Here is a 16,104-nt window from a genome sequence, read left to right on the forward strand (position 1 = left end):
CTGCGCAAACATAGTCTATAACAATCTAGACATTATGTCTCAGCACTCGGATCCCTGGACCATTGGAGTACGCAGGCAGAACTGGTGATAACGTAGTTCGAAAATGGAAATAAGCTAAAGCAACTGCGCCGTCAACGCCGCGTCTACTGTCGATAAGCTGCTGATCACACCATCTCCGTACGCTGGATGCATGCTTGACATGGCAACATGGGCGCGATCAAATATACCGCGGTGGTGGTCGGTTGCTAACAGCCCTTTTTTTTTTAGGAAAAAAAAAAAAGAAGAATTCTTCTACCGCTGCAAAACAGGGTGCGGCCCAGAACGGAAGGCGGAGGTTTAGCGAAAACGATTGAGACAAAAGTTCTCACCTGCTGAGTCCCTTAGGGACTATAGCGGATTTTTCCTCTCTAACATTGGACTCCTCGGTGTATAACGACTCAGGTTCGCTGCATAGCCTGCAGGTTGCAATCCCCCGAATGTGGGAACGCCCATCTCTAGTGAGCCGGATTCGACACGCTTGCGATGATCAGCAGGTAGGTCGCGTCACTTAGACAGACTGGCGGAATTCGCGCTTCATTGTGCGCTTATTGATCGTCTGTTTCCCTTTCGCAGTTTCAGTAAAACCTATTGAAATGATGTAGATAGTTTCTGCATTGTCCGCATTGAAGTGGTCGATGCATGGCCGCGAGTAGGCCCCTGGTATACGTCAATTGTTGGCCTCGAGCATCGATCAAGTATTGACGAAGTCAAGACTCACCAAGATCAAAGTGATTTTCGCTCTGTGGAGGTTAACCCATGGAAGGGTCACTGGTGCCTGGCAGGTGCCTAAGTATTGCTGCCTGGTCAGGTGATGCGGCTCGGAGGGGGAATCCAAGCCTCCTCATTCACGACATTCAAGACTAACACTTCTTGCCGTCGTGACGTCTACTTATCTATCCACTTCCCTTCATCGATCCTCCTCGCTGCCTTCATCTTCCTTGTCCTCCTTCAGGCCGTTCAATCCCTTAGCCAGCTTCCATGTCAAACCGCCCTCTTTCGTCACGACTGTTTTGATAAACACAACAGCCATGACCATAACAACGGCGCCCAGAGAATCTCCGCTCTTAGCACTACCGACCGAGCTCCTCGTTCAGATCTTCCAGTCGGCTCCATCCTTTAGAGCAGTCACCAATCTCGCAGCGTCATCGAAACAGCTCTACGATATCTGGCGCCAGTATCTTACTCCAATTTACAATGAAGTCTCCCGGTCTTGTATTCCTAACCAGTCAGCCTTGCTTTCCATGCTAGCAGACCTCGAAAAAATCTCACTCGACACGCATCCCCTCACTCTCGACCATATCGCCTGCGTCGTACGAGAATCGCGCCGCAGTGATGCTCTCATTAAAGGGTACACCCTGATGCACCCGCACCTGTTGAATGACCCACAAACACCAACGTCTCTCTCGCCTCCCGAGGAAAGACGGCTCGTCCGCGGCATGTACCAGCTCATCGGGTTGCTGTCTCTTGATAAACGCACACGCGACAAGCGCGTCAAGGAGATGGACCTGAAGACGCTGTTCCTCCTTTCCGATTTCACTTGCGTCATTGACCCTTACTTCATCACCATGGACTCAGACTTCGACGGGGACCCGGACCTTCGAGCGATCTTGGAGGAGGACTCGGTGTCAATCCGGTTTTTGCAGCGGGATCTTCGAGCACAGCGCAACAAGGTTTTTGAACAAATGTACGGTCGCAGATACCGCCCTGTGGCGTGTACGCCGTTCGAGTCAGGTGGACGACATGCGTGGTGGTGTGATTGCCAGCAGAAGACGTTCAAGGAAATGCTGACCGGACGGGTGTTTGGTGAAAAGGGTGCCGCTGGAGTCCCAAAGGTCAGGGACGACTTGTGGTATGACAGCGCGGAGGAGTGAGGAGTCGAGACTGAATTAATGGATCGTGGCGGCTGTGGGGAGTACGAGTGGGACAGGGTTCAATTTATTCGAGCACTAGCGGCGCGAGGGTATTGGCGTTTATCAAACTCAGGAACTCGAGCAAACTGTTATCTTTGATAAGGATTTCTCCAGAGTACATACTGTAGATCGTCTATCTTCGGCTCTATGCTTCAGCTCATTAATTTGTGTTTGCCTCAAGAATGAGCCTGTGCAGTATACTTACGTAAGCGGTCCACCGGTCGGGTTCCTGACCCAAACTCCTGCCCAAACAAACACCGTCGCCTCGTCCAACACTCCGTCCACAAACGAGGTCTCAGTCCCGATGCAATTGGGCAAGACATCGCTCCAAACTCCCCAACTTCCAGAAACAGAAAATAAGCTGACTCGCTGGTTTCTAGGCGCCCACCTCAACGAGCCCCGACCGTGTTGCAAAGCCCAGACGCCATGGCCAAGTTAATTTCCGCCTCGAGCGCCGATCCACCCCCTGATCACAATGCTAGTCAGGAACGAACGACAAAGGGGCGAGCACTGACCCAAAGGGGAAGAAACTCCTGGAGTCGGTGCCCACAAAGCCCACAGACCCTGCCAGGGACTAGCCGTTCGCGAATCCAGACCGAGAGATTGGCAGACACATAGCCTCGACCGCGGATAGACCTGTAGGGCGCTGGAATGTCCTCACGCAAGGGCGCAACAGACAGGGATGGAATGTGCTCGCACAACAGTCCACTCAACAGACACACAATATAGCCGCTCAGGGGTCCGACCTTGTGTCCATGTGCGTGAGGACTTGGGCGTTTGGCGTGGCGTTTCACATAGTTCTTGTCAAACCGACTCAAGACAGACTTCAATTGGTTTCCACCAGCCCATTTAATTAACACGGCCTTTTAGCTCGTACCTGGGCGACTAACGATTCGATCTGGGCACTAGGGACCAAGCCAGCGTTGCTCTCTGCATCTTCTTATTTTTCCTGCACGCTCACCCGGGGGCCCCCACCCGCTCTCCCTCAGCCTCTTCCCCGTCTCCCCTTTTATCGCGCGATCCCCTCGTTTTTGTTTTCCATTCGCTTCGCATCCCAACCAGTCACTCTTTTCACCAATTCCCACCAGCCAAACCAGCTGTTTACGCTCTTTTTTATCGGACGTTGATGTGAATTTGCTCCATCGCGTACCGACAATGCAGTGGAAGTCGCTCGTTTTTACTCTCGCCACTGCCGGGTCGGCTCTGGCCCGTTCGCACGGTAGCCACAAACACCGACACGGCGCCCGTAACGAGGCTGCCCAGGAGGTCGGCGGATTGTATGACTCCGAGCCCGTTACCGTGACGGAGACCGCGTGGGAGTGCTGCACCACCAGCACCCTGTCCTCCATCACCCCGACCCAGCCAGCCACATTCGTTGAGATCCCTAGCGAAACCCCGTCGTCAACGGAGGTTCCTACCTCGACTGAGGCACCTGTTGAGTCCAGCACCAGCACCCAGGCTTCGACCGAGACCCCAGCACCGGAGCCCGAGACCACGTCCAGCTCTGTCGCTCCTACCTCCACTGAAGCGCCCACCAGCACCTCCGCTGACCACTCGGCCTGGACCAACTTCCCCTCTAACGGCGAGTTCTGCTTCGACGGTTTCGGCGGCCGTACTGCGCAGTCCATCACTGGCAATAAGTTCACCTACTCCGGCAACGTTGGTAGCCCCTGGGGCAGCAACATCCAGGAAGTCAGCGCCGAGAAAGCCGCCGAGTACAAGTATGTCGTGCAGTTCCACGGCTCCAAGACCGACAAGTGGACCGTCGTCGTCTGGAACAAGATCGGCCCGGACATGAAGATGACCGGCTGGTACGGTAACTCTGCCGTTTCCTTCACCCTTGAGCCTGAGGAGATCCGCTACGTCGCCTTTGACGAGAACTCCCAGGGCTCCTGGGGTGCCGCCAAGGGCGACTCCCTGCCCACCGACGAATACGGCGGCTACTCCTGCACCTGGGGCGAGTTCGACCTTGGCAGCGAAGTCAACGAGGGCTGGTCCGGCTGGGATGTTTCGGCCATTCAGGCTCAGGCCGCTGGTCAGCATATCCAGGGTATGAAGATGTGCTCGTACGACGACACCAACTGCTCCATCATCACTACCGGTGCCAAGAAGGTCCAGGATGCCTACTTGGAGAAGGACAAGTGGGTCGACGGCATTGGTGGTAAGGTCCGGCCGGGTCCTGTCAGGATTGTTACCTACCTCGACTACGACGAGTAAACGCAATCACGTGTACGACTGAGCACGAGCACGAGTACACCTATACGTTGTATATACCTAATCTAGTCGGACGTTCCTACCTAGGTAGTCGGGCGTGGCGGTCAATGTATACTTAATCTTAATTGCACATTCTTCGCTGGCTCTTGGCCTGTTGATAATTAATTTTATGATATTTCATTCTCCTAAATATAGATGAAGAGAGCAGGGGGCAAAAAGCACTTGTGAATTTCTCAGTCGGATTTTGAGCTTCATCCCTGCTGCTCAGGGAGCATTCGCTAAGATGTGCCGCGGAAATATATCTTGGGTAGGATATTCTTCAGAATCACTCTGATCCTCCACTTCTGATATTTCAAATAATGAACAATAATTTTATAGATATTTAGAACTGGGGTCACTGGGCTTCCTGAGCGAATGGCCGTTGGTGATATCTGCATCTGCCACATTGAAGGGCGTAACGATCTCTCGTGCCCTTGTTATTGGAAGGGTGCTGGGCGATGATACAGAAGGGATCTGGCTTAAGCGCACATCTGCATCTATTCTCCCTTGCCTCAGCTCGCCTGCGGGCAAAATTATTCCTAGATGAAAAAGAAAACCCTTCGCAGGAGGTCGTTGATGGCCTCGCAGAAGAATTCGTCAAGCGTCAATGCCCTTGAAGCTGGACTTTCAACTTTAGCTCAGACTCTGCCCCTAACACAAGCGATAGATCTGGCCTAGACAAGGTAAGCACCAGCGCAATTAGCACCAAAGACGATAAGAATATTCTGTTACATCCCTCTGCATCCGCGACTCATAGGGGAAGTCGGAAGGAAATAATAGAGGACGCTCCATGTCCGCGCTCAAGTGCAGCGAAACGGTCATCTCAATGGCGCTCTAATGCGTACATACGTCGCTTCTCATCTACTATCTAGCAATTTCCCAGAAAGCATCAACTGTCAGGTGTCTTAGATTAATGTTCATAAAAGCAGTAGACAAAGTTATAATATTTACCACAATTCCATCCTTCCATTCCTGTGCCTCTCCAATATGCCACAAGCTCCCTGGATCGGCTGCGCATATCTGGCATAGGCAAAAAAGGAAGGCTTGAAACAAATAACCATTGAATAGTTGATTTCTCAGAGGGTACTGCATCACCTTAGCCGGGTATACATGGATATGTCCGGTTTCGGCCACCACACTAGACAACGGAACAAGCCATGAGGCCGTTGACCAAACGTCCATCCAGCTCGTCCTGACGTACTTTATCCTCTCATACTTGAAGTAGAAAGCCACAGGTGTCAGTCATCTCCTCCCAAGGACTTGAGAAGGTCTTCGAGGGTGTAAGCCCTGACCGTAAACAGTTGATGGGTATACGATCTGCTTTGCCTCTCTAGATCCTGTAAGACAACGCTTCCATGAACTGACCCAGCTGACACTTCAACACCGATCCGTCGCCGGTGGCTAGACAGGCAAAGACAGTCATGTCTGCTTGACAACGGAAATAGAGGTAGTAGTCTTCGCAGTGTCGAATGGCCCGATTTACTCGCGATTAACCATGGGCCTTTTCTTGCAGCCCTGTCGAACTGATTACATCTCCGGTGCATCATTCAGAAAGATAATTTTTGCTCGTCGCAGCGCCGCTATGAATCACAACCGCAACCACGGCGAGGTATCCGGTTATCGTTTAAGTGTGACGTTGGTTAAAGGGACAAATCCAACTTCAGACTGGACCTCAATCATTCGCCGCGGCGGGCTGCGTCTCGGAGGCGCGACAAGGTCATGGTCATGGTCATGGCTAGAATGAAGGAACGTTGGATGAGCCTTGATGGAGGCAGCGCACTGGGACGACTGATTGGTGAAGGGGACAGTGAGAAAGATGATGAGTCTGGACTCATGGAAGGTGTGGCATATAGGGTACTGTGAATGCGAGCTGAAGTTTTTGCTGGTTAATCTGCCTCACACCTTTCCCAAGTTCAGTGACAAGGCAACATGACCCTGGCTCCAGCCTGTGAACGACCTGGATTCACCACAGGAAGATACCAAATCATGTCATCGCGCTGTCCAGTTGTTCCCCAAGCCCGCGGAAGAGAGTATCGAAATAAGCAGTGTCGAATCCCTGGAATACCCAGTTGTCCACGCCAGCCGCAGCATCAGGAAACATCTGATCCTGCATCTGAACTTGTTGCTGGAAGCAGTCTGCTGACGGCAGGTCATCCGTACATTGTTGAGGCAATCCCATCAGCGGTATTTGCAGTGCCGTATTATCGCACATGTTGTCAGGACTCGGGTTGCCAACTTGAGGGGTTGAATTTGCAGGGATCGTGGGGCTCTGAACGTGAATTGATCCAAGACCGCCGAGTGTGACACTTGCGCCTTCACTAGGAGCCGAATGCTGCCCTGATTTAGAGTGCGGCGTAATCGTAATTCCTTGGGAGGAGACACGGACCGCACCAAGATACGGGACTTGAATGGAGAGCTCGGTGGGCCTCGCATCAGTGTGCTCCCTGGACGAATGTCGCCCTTGCGCAGTTACTGCCTCAATGGCCAATAGTTCTCTGAGCAAAACCGCACATTTGGCGGCAAGCACATCTTCCTGCAGTTCTAACATGGATCTCATGCAGTCAAGAGCTTGCTCGACAGCCGCCCGATCGCTCAGTCGCTCGTGTATGAGCAAGCTGCTATTGCCGATCTCTTTATGACCATGGCTAACAATGTGCACCAGCATCAATGTCATACCTGCAGTGACGGCGAGAAAATCGCCAATCCGTGAATAAGCGGTAACCGGGTTAAATGTACGAACTGCGATGTGCCTGGCCAAGATCTCGCGGCTGGCACTGAGGCAGGCGAGTCTCGAGTATAGAACGTACGGCGTATGAGACAGGCAGAGAATGTATGGAAGGTGGAGCTGGTTCACTAACATGTAGTAGCACATATGATCCATGGCACGGCGACTTTCCCAGAACGCTTCGACCGATTCCACTTCGAGACCTGCCAGTGCGAGTGGCCGCCAGAATGAGGGCGGCAATTTCTCGGTTATCTGAATGAGTTCTTGATCGATTTCTTTGGTCATATCGCGAGCCGCCTGAAGACTTGAATTCAGCTGGTTCCGGTGAAGGATCCTAGAGGTCAGATGCATTACAAGTGCGGGTAGATCGCCATTCGTTGCGCTCTGAACAGGGGGCTTCGCATCGGCAGTGCTCGTGGGTAGTCCCAAAAGCAGGGATAGGAACCGCTCCATGGAGACAATGCAAACCCACATAACAGCAGGGTCAAGACTGTTCCTGTCGTTGATAAGCTTGAACCGATAGTGGCCCGGTTGGTGCAGGCCCATCAGATGAGCCGCCATGACAGCACGACGTAATGTGATCCACGCTCGCCGGATGTTGCCGCTGTCGATATGGTAAAAGCTTTCGAGGACAATATTCTCTAACCCCTCCAACGTCCCCAAGAGTTCGTCGTTCGATGTAACCATCCTGATGGCCGACTCGGCTAGTCTCTCCATAATCAGGCGATGGCTCTCGGTGAGACCAGGGATTTCGGCGTTCGGCGGAATGTGCTGCAATGCGGCTGCGAACAGAAGCATCTGCCTTCCCAGCAAAACAGGATGCGTTTCTGGATGGAGCAAGGTAGGTACTTGAATTTGCTCCTTGAGGAGCTGCTCTGGTGATGAGGTTTTGAAGTTGGATCGATAGCTAAGCGTGGAGAATCGGGATACTCTGCTAAGCAAGATCTGGATGTCTTTTTGACAGGGAAGAGCATCGAGAAGAGCATTTATCGTCTTTCCATGAACAGACGGCTCTGCAACAGAAACGGAGTGAGCAGACACTGGCGTTGGCGGCATGCCAGGTGTCTGTCTTTCATCAGCCGCATCTGTTAGCGATTCTCCCTGACTGACACATCTCGTGCCCCGGCGGCGGCAGACAACGCACGTACTATCGCTTGTCGAAGCGAAAATGCATTTCACCTTTCGGCGTCTACATTCCCGACAGCTGTGTGTCCCTTTGCGAACCTTTCGAAACTTGGCTGTGGCTTCGTCCGAGAGGCCGTTCATGTCGGGTACGGGAGTCGCAGCTAACAGATCGTTTCCCCAGAACGTGCCCTCAGTCGAAAGACAGATTCACGGCTCACTGCGTACAGGGTCAATGATTTGAGTATCTAGCCTCGAATCTGAAGACAACGAGAAGGATCGCTCGCGATTACGAGCAGCCGCCTGAAACTTAGCGAGCTGACAAATCACGTGTCTGGCAGAGGGTCCCGACTTCGGACGAGCTGAGATTCGTCCGAGCCCATCATTTGCGAGATTGTAAGATCACCTCAAATCCCATTTGAGAAAAAAATTTGGGCATAGATGTCATGCTACAGAGATATATCAAGTTATCTGAATAGTAATGGTGTAGCGCAACTCAAAGCACACTGGGCAGTTGCCTACCTGCGAAGGAGCGGGCGTAGAGTGCCAGCGTTAATGGTGTAAGTCTCTTAAAATGCTTTCTCTTCCTTCTAGCGGGCTTCAAAGAGTCAAGAGCTCATAGTACTAACTTAAATGGTCGCTGAACAATGTGAGCCGGCCGTTCTGTCAGTTATTTGATCCTTTGAAATTGGTCCGAGACACCTCGGACCAACCTCTATCTCAGCAGCGCTTCGGACGAATTCGATTACGAAGGATCACTAACTTCGAGCTGAATGTCCGAGAGTATTTGTCAGGCTCGGGCAGAGCATTATCAGGAGTCTTCTGTCCGAATCCAAGGAATATAACTAGCAGTGTAGCTCGCCGTCACTTGGGTCCCTGCCTCATGATCGAGTTGTTAACTCAAAACTATACGATACGAAACCTCTTCACAATACTCCGTCAAGATGTCAACGTTAGATTCCAAAATAAGTGTTGAAGGGGAAGTCAGCACTGAGAAAACATCGCCGGTTGTGGATGTTGGCGATAACTATCCTCACGGAGCCCGCTTAGCTATCATTGTTCTGTCACTGATGCTGGGCATGTTCCTTGTTGCCCTTGACAATGTGAGTCTAGCCAGTCGGTGCCAATAGCTCTTGCACATACTGACCGGTGCTCGTTTGCAGACCATCCTAGGCACAGCTATACCAAAGATCACCGATGAGTTCCACGACCTTAACAAAGTTTCATGGTACGGGTCAGCGTACTTCATGACGTTCGGTGGCTTCCAGTCGACCTGGGGTAAAGTGTACAAATACTTTCCTGTCAAGATCTGGTTTATCATTGCCATGATCGTCTTCGAGGTCGGAAGTCTTGTTTGCGCAGTCGCCCAGAATCCCACCACCTTAATCGTTGGCCGAGCCATCGCAGGCCTGGGAGGAGCTGGTGTCGCTGTTGGAGTCTTCACTATGCTCGCATTCGCAGGGCCCCCTGAAAAGCGCCCGGTGCTGCTAGGGTTTACAGGAGCCACCTATGGTATTGCCGCTGTGATGGGGCCGCTTATCGGGGGCGCTTTCACGGACAAAGTGACTTGGCGGTGGTGTTTCTACATCAACTTGCCTATTGGAGGGCTGGCTGCGACGGTTGTCCTGTTCTTCTTTAAGGCCCCCGCCAGTGCGGTCCCCGCAAAGGCCACGCTGAAGGAGAAGATGATACAGATGGATTTTGCTGGCGCGGGCCTGATGATGGCGTTGATCATCTCGTACATTCTCGCGCTACAGTATGGTGGCCAAACACATCCTTGGAAGAGCAGTGAGGTAATTGGGCTGTTGGTTGGCGTTGCGCTCATCTCTGTGACTTTTGTATTCTGGGAGAGGTACCAAAAAGAACGCGCAATGATCGTTCCCCGACTGGTGAGTCAAATCCTAGCCAGACATATGTGGCTTTGCTAATGAGAGAATGAACCACAGTTTCTGAAGCGGTACGTCTGGGTCGGCTCCCTCTATATGTTTTTCTTCGCCGGCGCGTACTTTATCACTCTCTACTACCTCCCCATTTACTTTCAAAGTGTCTTCAACTCCAGCCCGATTGGGTCTGGTGTCCGAATGCTCGCACTGATTATCCCCCTAACCATCGCAGCCATTGTGCAAGGGATGGCGCTTGTCAAGATTGGTATTGTTCCGTTGTTCTGGGTCATCGGGGGCACACTCGGCACAGTTGGAGCCGGGCTCTTCTACACTATGGATGTCGACACCTCCACGGGCAAGTGGATCGGTTTCCAGATCATCGTCGGCTTCACAGTGGGCTGGACATTCCAGGTCGCTTTGTCGAATGGGCAAGTGCATGCCTCACCGGAGGACATGTCCCAGGTCACTGCGATCATCAACTGTAAGCACCCTTTTTAACTTGATCCGGTGGATGTCTAACCTTACAATCTGTTTCAGTCTTCGTGACGGTCGGCGGTGCCATATTTCTCTCGGCGGCGCAATGCGCGTTCAATAACCAGCTGCTCAAGGAGCTTGCGGCGACGCTCCCCGAGATTGACCCAGTAATAGCCCTGGCGACAGGTGCGACCCAGATTCGAGAAGCCTTCCAACCCAACCAAATTCCTCTTGTCATTAGTGCGTACATGGTTGGGCTTAAGGCTGTCTTTGCAATCATTATTGCGGCTTTCGGGGTTGCAACGCTGATCGGCGGGTCTTTAGGTAGCTGGAAGAGGCTGCAAAAGGATTCGCTGGCGAAGGCTGCTGGTGGTGCTGCGTAGGAGTTCGTTGGCAAGACGTCCATGCGTGATTTAGAATAGATTCTGAGAGACTTTAGGAGGTTCTCTGCAGCTTGGAGACTGACCGGAGTGGGCGAGACATGAATTCTGCTTGCTAGGTGAAAAGTGAATGGCCTAATGAAGGGTGGAAGGGAAAGGAGGAATGGGATACTAACCAGATTACTTCATAGAGTGTCACTCCATATAATAATGGTAGACCATACACAATGCTCTGGGAATCCCCCCATTCACAACTTTGACAATGTCCAGCTTATTCAATCACTATAAGTATACCTTGCTTGACATTCTACCCGGGAGAGGCGCATGTAGGCGGCCGCATTGGCATACGGAAACTAACCAACGACCACAACGATAGAGGCTCTGTTATGAATAAACAGCCGTCATTCACTTCTAGGCTAAAGTCTGACGGACGGGCCCCAGTGAGACTACCGCTGGCTTCCAGCTGCTAGAAGCCAAACTAGACACTGAGGTTACCAGACATGTACCCAGCTTGACTCAATGTCATCAGAGCCAGTGCCCTATACCTAGGAACCTAGCTTCAGCATCCATATGCCTTCTAGAAAAGCATTAGGCTTTGCAACTCGTTTCCTCTGTCTCCACTGCAATACTTATCTCAAGACGCATGACATTGATAACCTCCGCGAGCGGTCTCGCGCTACGCTACCTATTGTAGAACGCGCAATTTCGCACTCTACAATCTCATTTCCCGCGCGCGTTCAATGGCACAGTATAAAAAGCGGGTGTGGATGGTTACTTTAGAGAATCACTGGGCTGACGATCAGGGATACGGCCTGGTCATATACCTGAATGGGGTCGAATGCGAATAATGACTAATATGAACAAAATACTGGCTGTAGCTTCATCTGATCATCATCAGAAATAGCTTTGTTTGACATATTGGCAACTTCGCTGGATACTAAATCCCCCGCAAGCTCTTCGTATAAACTGCTTTTCCAGCACGAATACAACAGGACAAGAAGAGCGTGGGAGCACTAAGCCCTACCAGCTGCATTACTGCGGTGGAAGAGTGATTAAGTAATATACTGAAGATGTGTATCAGACATTGGTAGAAAATGAAGCAAGCGTGTTCATCAGCAAACCAGGTGCTGCGGCCGCAAAGTAAAAATGAAGTTAATAGATCTATGTCAAATACCTCTATTTCACCATAAAAACCTAAAACATAACGCAACCCACAATTTCTATTCAGCTAGGATCCATCTCATGCATATGTCAAGAATGGCTAATTAGAGATGGCTGCAGAAGCCCGAATTCAACGGCTGCGGGTTCTCCAGTTCCGTCTCCCCGATATGAACCGTCCAACTTCCGCCCTCTGTGCCTGAGAAAACGCAGATGGCGCCACCGGGGTTAGAGATTCTGGTGACGACAGCGGGATTGTCTTGGACTGTCAGCATGGATTTCTGCTTGGACCAAAGGTAGTACTCACCGATATCGTGAGGGGTCAAATCGGTAGGGAAGGTCTGGTCCCAGGTGTTATTGCTAGTGCCATGGAAGGCAATGGTTACGGAGTCGATCTGCCGCTTTTCGGCCTGCATGTGGCTGTCCCTAGCCCTGGCGCTGGTAAGAACCGCGAGGGAGGCGACGATGGCAAAGGCAACGGAGCGCATCTTGATAAGAAACGTAAGGTAATAAGTGACTGGATTAAGATCTCGAATATGGAAATATTTTGTGATTGATGTGATGCTGTTTGTTGTCTTACAGAGCATTCTTGACGGGCTTTATATCTTTCCAAGCCTACAGTATCTCCTTTGGGCTATTTTTATCCATACGAGACCGGTGGATGCGTGCTGGTCATTAAGCAAGGCAACCGATTCTATAGTTAGGCCACCAGTGGAAACGCGCAAGATGGTTGTCTGAAACCATTCATACAGAAATTGACGATTCTCAAGCGATTGGCAAGCGGTCCGCCGGTTAACATGACAAGAGACCGGCGTCAGCAGGCTGTGTTGAGAGACGATTCACGGGCAGCTCATGTAAGGCCGTCAGCTGTAGTTGCCCAGTAAAGAGTCACGATTAGTCTAAGTATAAATGAGTACGTTCCTAAGCTTATTCATATCAACGCCACCGAGAGAAGTCATTCCCAGCTTAGTCCAGAACCCTCACTGTCCTTTGGTTGCCTCATCCATCTCGGCCATTAACACTGGACTGATGTCCTTTGCTCTCATTTTCTCCTACTTTTCGAGGGGTATCTTGTGCACTGGGTGGTCTTCGCTGATCCCTTTCACTCTAGGTTCATTGGAGAGATAACACCCAAGAATAAGGAGGAATCGGACAAGCGAGTTTTATTATTTCTGTTCTCTTTGGCCTGGGTCGTAGATGCCCGCTAGAGGTTAGGTTGGCACCCATGGTCAAAGTGTTCGCTTTCGTACGGATTAAATCAAAGAACCAGATGATGACTGGTATGAGAGAATCTGGTACAAAAAGTACTATATTGGGGGGGTCGTAGAACCTTGAGCCGTCTTGCCGTGCAAAGGCAGTGCGGAGGCTGTGTACCCGTGACGTCACAATCCCGAAACGGGTGGTCGATCATAACCCTATCCAAATACATTGCATTGAATGTCTAGTCGATTCCCGTCATCAGTAGCAGAGACATCTGGACAGAACGTAGTCAGTCCGGAAAATTCCAATCAATCCTCACAGCTCTGGCTTTTTAGGAACCTCAAGTTCAGGTTGAGTTGGATAGCCGCGCCAAAAGCTTACTCTTCAGCCTGAATTTATGCAGTGCGTACTTTCTGATATACTCTACTCGCGGAATCTCATGCCTTGACCCCTTTCACAGATGCTTCGCTTTTGGAGACGCAATAGGCGCAATACGAGCTTTGGAGTGACTGGTTAATGAGAAGGCCTTCCAAGACATTGATGTAGCAGCTTAGGCCGGTTATTGCTAGGTAGGCGTTGACGGTGGCACTGCAGTCTTATGACTCTATTACGGCTGATCCTCAGTACCCTCCAGTATCCACGTATGTCCAGGAAACGTTCATGCGTACATCGTATCGCCGCCAGGTCACCTTTCAGCGGGCTCCAAAATGCAACGAATTTCCTCGAACGGAAGCAATAAACGTTATCGAACCGTCCGTTAGACATGACAAGTGAGCGTTGACCCGCCGTCAATAAGAAGAGCACATCCAGTCATATAGCTAGACCTATCACTACACAAGAAACTAACCGCATCCGCGACCTCATCCGCGACCTCCTCCGCATTCGCGATACGGCCAATCGGATGCATTTTAGTGATCACTTCTTCCAGCTCTGGATCATCTTCAAAAGCGGCTTGGACCCTGGTGTATTCACAAACGTGACCCTCGGTGTATTCACAAACGAGGGACAGACGGCGTTGACGCGTATGCCATGCGGGATGTTATCGATCGCTACACGTCCATCTATAGCGATTGGAATATCTCGCTGACGAATCGTCAACTAGTGCCCGAGTCGCTTACCGGCAATCTTAACCATCCCTACAACAGCGTGCTTGGCAGCCGTATACGGCGCTACTCCGGGCATGGCGACGTGGAAGCCGCCGATCCAAGCACTACGATCGCGCCACGGGTAGACCCTCGGTGGTCGCCCAGTGGAGACAATAACCGGCGAGGCCTTGTCCTCTCATAAAGTCTGAGATATGGCCAATAACCAGGAAGTTGCCCGTGATGTTAACATCTAGCATGCGCTCGTAGGCGAACAAATCGGAGTCTGCAATTTCAGCATTGCTATTAAACCCGATGCCAGCACAATTCACACAGTAATCTATCTGGCCAAGGAGCCTGATTGTCATTGACGTGGCGGTCAGCATCGACATATCATCCGTTATGCCCACATAGGTGGTCTCAACCCTAAAGTGCTGATTGGTAGCCACTTCATGGCACTGTGCCGCTGTCTCTTGAGCAGCAATGGTATCAATATCTGCGATCATGAGACCAGCCGCTCCATCCTTTGCTAGGGCACGGGCACTGGCCCGGCCGATTCCAATGCCTAGGATAAGATTGTTTTGCCAGTATAGATGAGGGCTATGTGAACCAGGGTCTGTTCTACCTCCGCCAACGATAAAAACATAGCCGGTGATATGCATTGCGTTTATACCACTAACTCCGTTGCAGAGCGACCCTCGTGTATATAGCGTGTATAACTTGCTAAGCTGGGTAGATCCAGCAGCAACCAAGGCAGGGTTCACGAGTAGCGCGACGTCATGTAATGTGGGCTGATGTCAGGATACGAAGAGAGAGTAGGATACAGCTCGAGATCGCCAATGAACAAGAGTCAAGCGGGCCGAATACTGCATCACTGATATCTGCAAACTGTTTCATGTCTGTCTGATGCCTAGCTAACTGATGTAGGCTACGCTTGTTGCTTGGTAAGGCCCATACCTCTCGGTGCACCAACCACGATTATACAGTCCAGGTTACAATAGGAAGTGGGGTAGTTCTAAGGGAAAGTCTCGCAAAGTGCAAGTATTCCGCCCATTGCGTAGCAGTTAGGGCGAGATAAATGGAATTCAAATCACAGAGCATTTTATACCACCTCGTACCCACTAGCCAAGGGCAACACTTTCTTAGGGTGAGAATAACGAAAAGGAAGGGGGAAAATGTCCAAATACGAGCCATCAACGATCAAGAATGCGTCTAGCCCTGGTAGACACTGTTAGCAATGATACAAGCTTGTTAACTTCAGCTGAGAATGCGTCGGGTGAAGGGATGCAGTCACATTAAGCTGCGCCCGGCTGGTAAGACTGAAGATGAGTTGGTGCAGCTTGTGCTTTCAAGTGCCTCACTTTAGTATCAGGCAATATGTAAGTGTATGACTTCTGTTTGAGCATAGATGGCTGCCTTATATGCGGGCATATGATATTAGGGCCATATCGACACAACTTGTCGTAGGAGTGGTCGTATAGACTGATTTGGCACTGCTTTTTTTCCCACAAGAAATAGCAATTATCCCAAGTCACAGACAGAGAATGAGAATATAAAAGAGCAATAGGAAGGCTCGGTTCGTTCTGCCTGGAGGCATGATATAGCGGCTCAAACCGATAACCGAAGTTTCACTTGTATAGTAGCAGGCGATCAACTTGATAACCCGTGCTCTGCCAGTTGTGCTTCGTGGAAGGTTACGGCTACAGTAGGCTGCAAGTCTGTGGAGCAAGCAAGGCCCACAGCGATTACTACGAGTTGGAGGTGGAGAGACAGTCTACGTTATAGTACAGACTATATAGCTGTATCCACTCCTATGGCGACTCCTATGGCGAAAGTGTTGCGCCGCCTGCAGATTAACCCATCCACAAACCAATGGAA

At 51.0% G+C, this 16,104-nt stretch overlaps 8 protein-coding genes across 8 annotated transcripts; 3 read left to right on the forward strand and 5 right to left on the reverse strand.

The window, feature by feature from the left end:
- Nucleotides 1-919: 919 nt before the first annotated feature.
- BDW70DRAFT_106785 (uncharacterized protein) lies at nt 920-1,964 on the forward strand. Its single transcript, XM_073734423.1, has one exon. It carries the CDS (start codon nt 1,068-1,070, stop codon nt 1,908-1,910), a length of 843 nt encoding a protein of 280 aa, XP_073592464.1. The 5' UTR covers nt 920-1,067; the 3' UTR covers nt 1,911-1,964.
- Nucleotides 1,965-3,104: 1,140 nt separating this feature from the next.
- On the forward strand, nt 3,105-4,166 carry BDW70DRAFT_163332 (uncharacterized protein; the record flags this gene model as incomplete). The annotated part of the gene is made up of 1 exon (XM_073741283.1): nt 3,105-4,166. One exon carries the CDS (start codon nt 3,105-3,107, stop codon nt 4,164-4,166), a length of 1,062 nt encoding a protein of 353 aa, XP_073592465.1.
- A 697-nt stretch (nt 4,167-4,863) lies between these two features.
- BDW70DRAFT_142999 (uncharacterized protein) lies at nt 4,864-5,454 on the reverse strand (the record flags this gene model as incomplete). The annotated part of the gene is made up of 1 exon (XM_073738034.1): nt 4,864-5,454. A coding segment is annotated over exon 1 (314 nt), but the record flags the coding sequence as incomplete, so codon positions are not given.
- Nucleotides 5,455-5,967: 513 nt separating this feature from the next.
- BDW70DRAFT_106818 (uncharacterized protein) lies at nt 5,968-8,284 on the reverse strand. Its single transcript, XM_073734425.1, has one exon. The coding sequence runs from the start codon at nt 8,191-8,193 to the stop codon at nt 6,187-6,189; it is 2,007 nt and encodes a 668-aa protein (XP_073592467.1). The 5' UTR covers nt 8,194-8,284; the 3' UTR covers nt 5,968-6,186.
- Nucleotides 8,285-8,993: 709 nt separating this feature from the next.
- Nucleotides 8,994-10,900, forward strand: BDW70DRAFT_171114 (MDR family MFS transporter; the record flags this gene model as incomplete). Its single annotated transcript, XM_073743131.1, has 4 exons — nt 8,994-9,152; nt 9,213-9,938; nt 9,996-10,413; nt 10,470-10,900. The coding sequence occupies 4 exons, from the start codon at nt 8,994-8,996 to the stop codon at nt 10,787-10,789; spliced, it is 1,623 nt and encodes a 540-aa protein (XP_073592468.1). The 3' UTR covers nt 10,790-10,900.
- A 1,151-nt stretch (nt 10,901-12,051) lies between these two features.
- BDW70DRAFT_163335 (uncharacterized protein) lies at nt 12,052-12,432 on the reverse strand (the record flags this gene model as incomplete). Its single annotated transcript, XM_073741284.1, has 2 exons — nt 12,052-12,203; nt 12,252-12,432. 2 exons carry the CDS (start codon nt 12,430-12,432, stop codon nt 12,052-12,054), a joined length of 333 nt encoding a protein of 110 aa, XP_073592469.1.
- A 1,469-nt stretch (nt 12,433-13,901) lies between these two features.
- Nucleotides 13,902-14,888, reverse strand: BDW70DRAFT_153161 (SDR family NAD(P)-dependent oxidoreductase; the record flags this gene model as incomplete). Its single annotated transcript, XM_073739576.1, has 5 exons — nt 13,902-14,103; nt 14,145-14,193; nt 14,263-14,313; nt 14,408-14,791; nt 14,852-14,888. 5 exons carry the CDS (start codon nt 14,886-14,888, stop codon nt 13,902-13,904), a joined length of 723 nt encoding a protein of 240 aa, XP_073592470.1.
- Nucleotides 14,889-15,092: 204 nt separating this feature from the next.
- On the reverse strand, nt 15,093-15,881 carry BDW70DRAFT_143002 (uncharacterized protein). Its single transcript, XM_073738035.1, has 2 exons — nt 15,588-15,881; nt 15,093-15,444 (listed from the first exon to the last, which is right to left on the reverse strand). Exon 2 carries the CDS (start codon nt 15,418-15,420, stop codon nt 15,205-15,207), a length of 216 nt encoding a protein of 71 aa, XP_073592471.1. The 5' UTR covers nt 15,421-15,444; nt 15,588-15,881; the 3' UTR covers nt 15,093-15,204.
- Between the last annotated feature and the right edge of the window lie 223 nt (nt 15,882-16,104).

Source organism: Aspergillus foveolatus, assembly GCF_047715535.1.
Source record: "Aspergillus foveolatus strain CBS 279.81 unplaced genomic scaffold BDW70scaffold_67, whole genome shotgun sequence".
NCBI classification, from domain to species: Eukaryota; Fungi; Ascomycota; class Eurotiomycetes; order Eurotiales; family Aspergillaceae; genus Aspergillus; species Aspergillus foveolatus.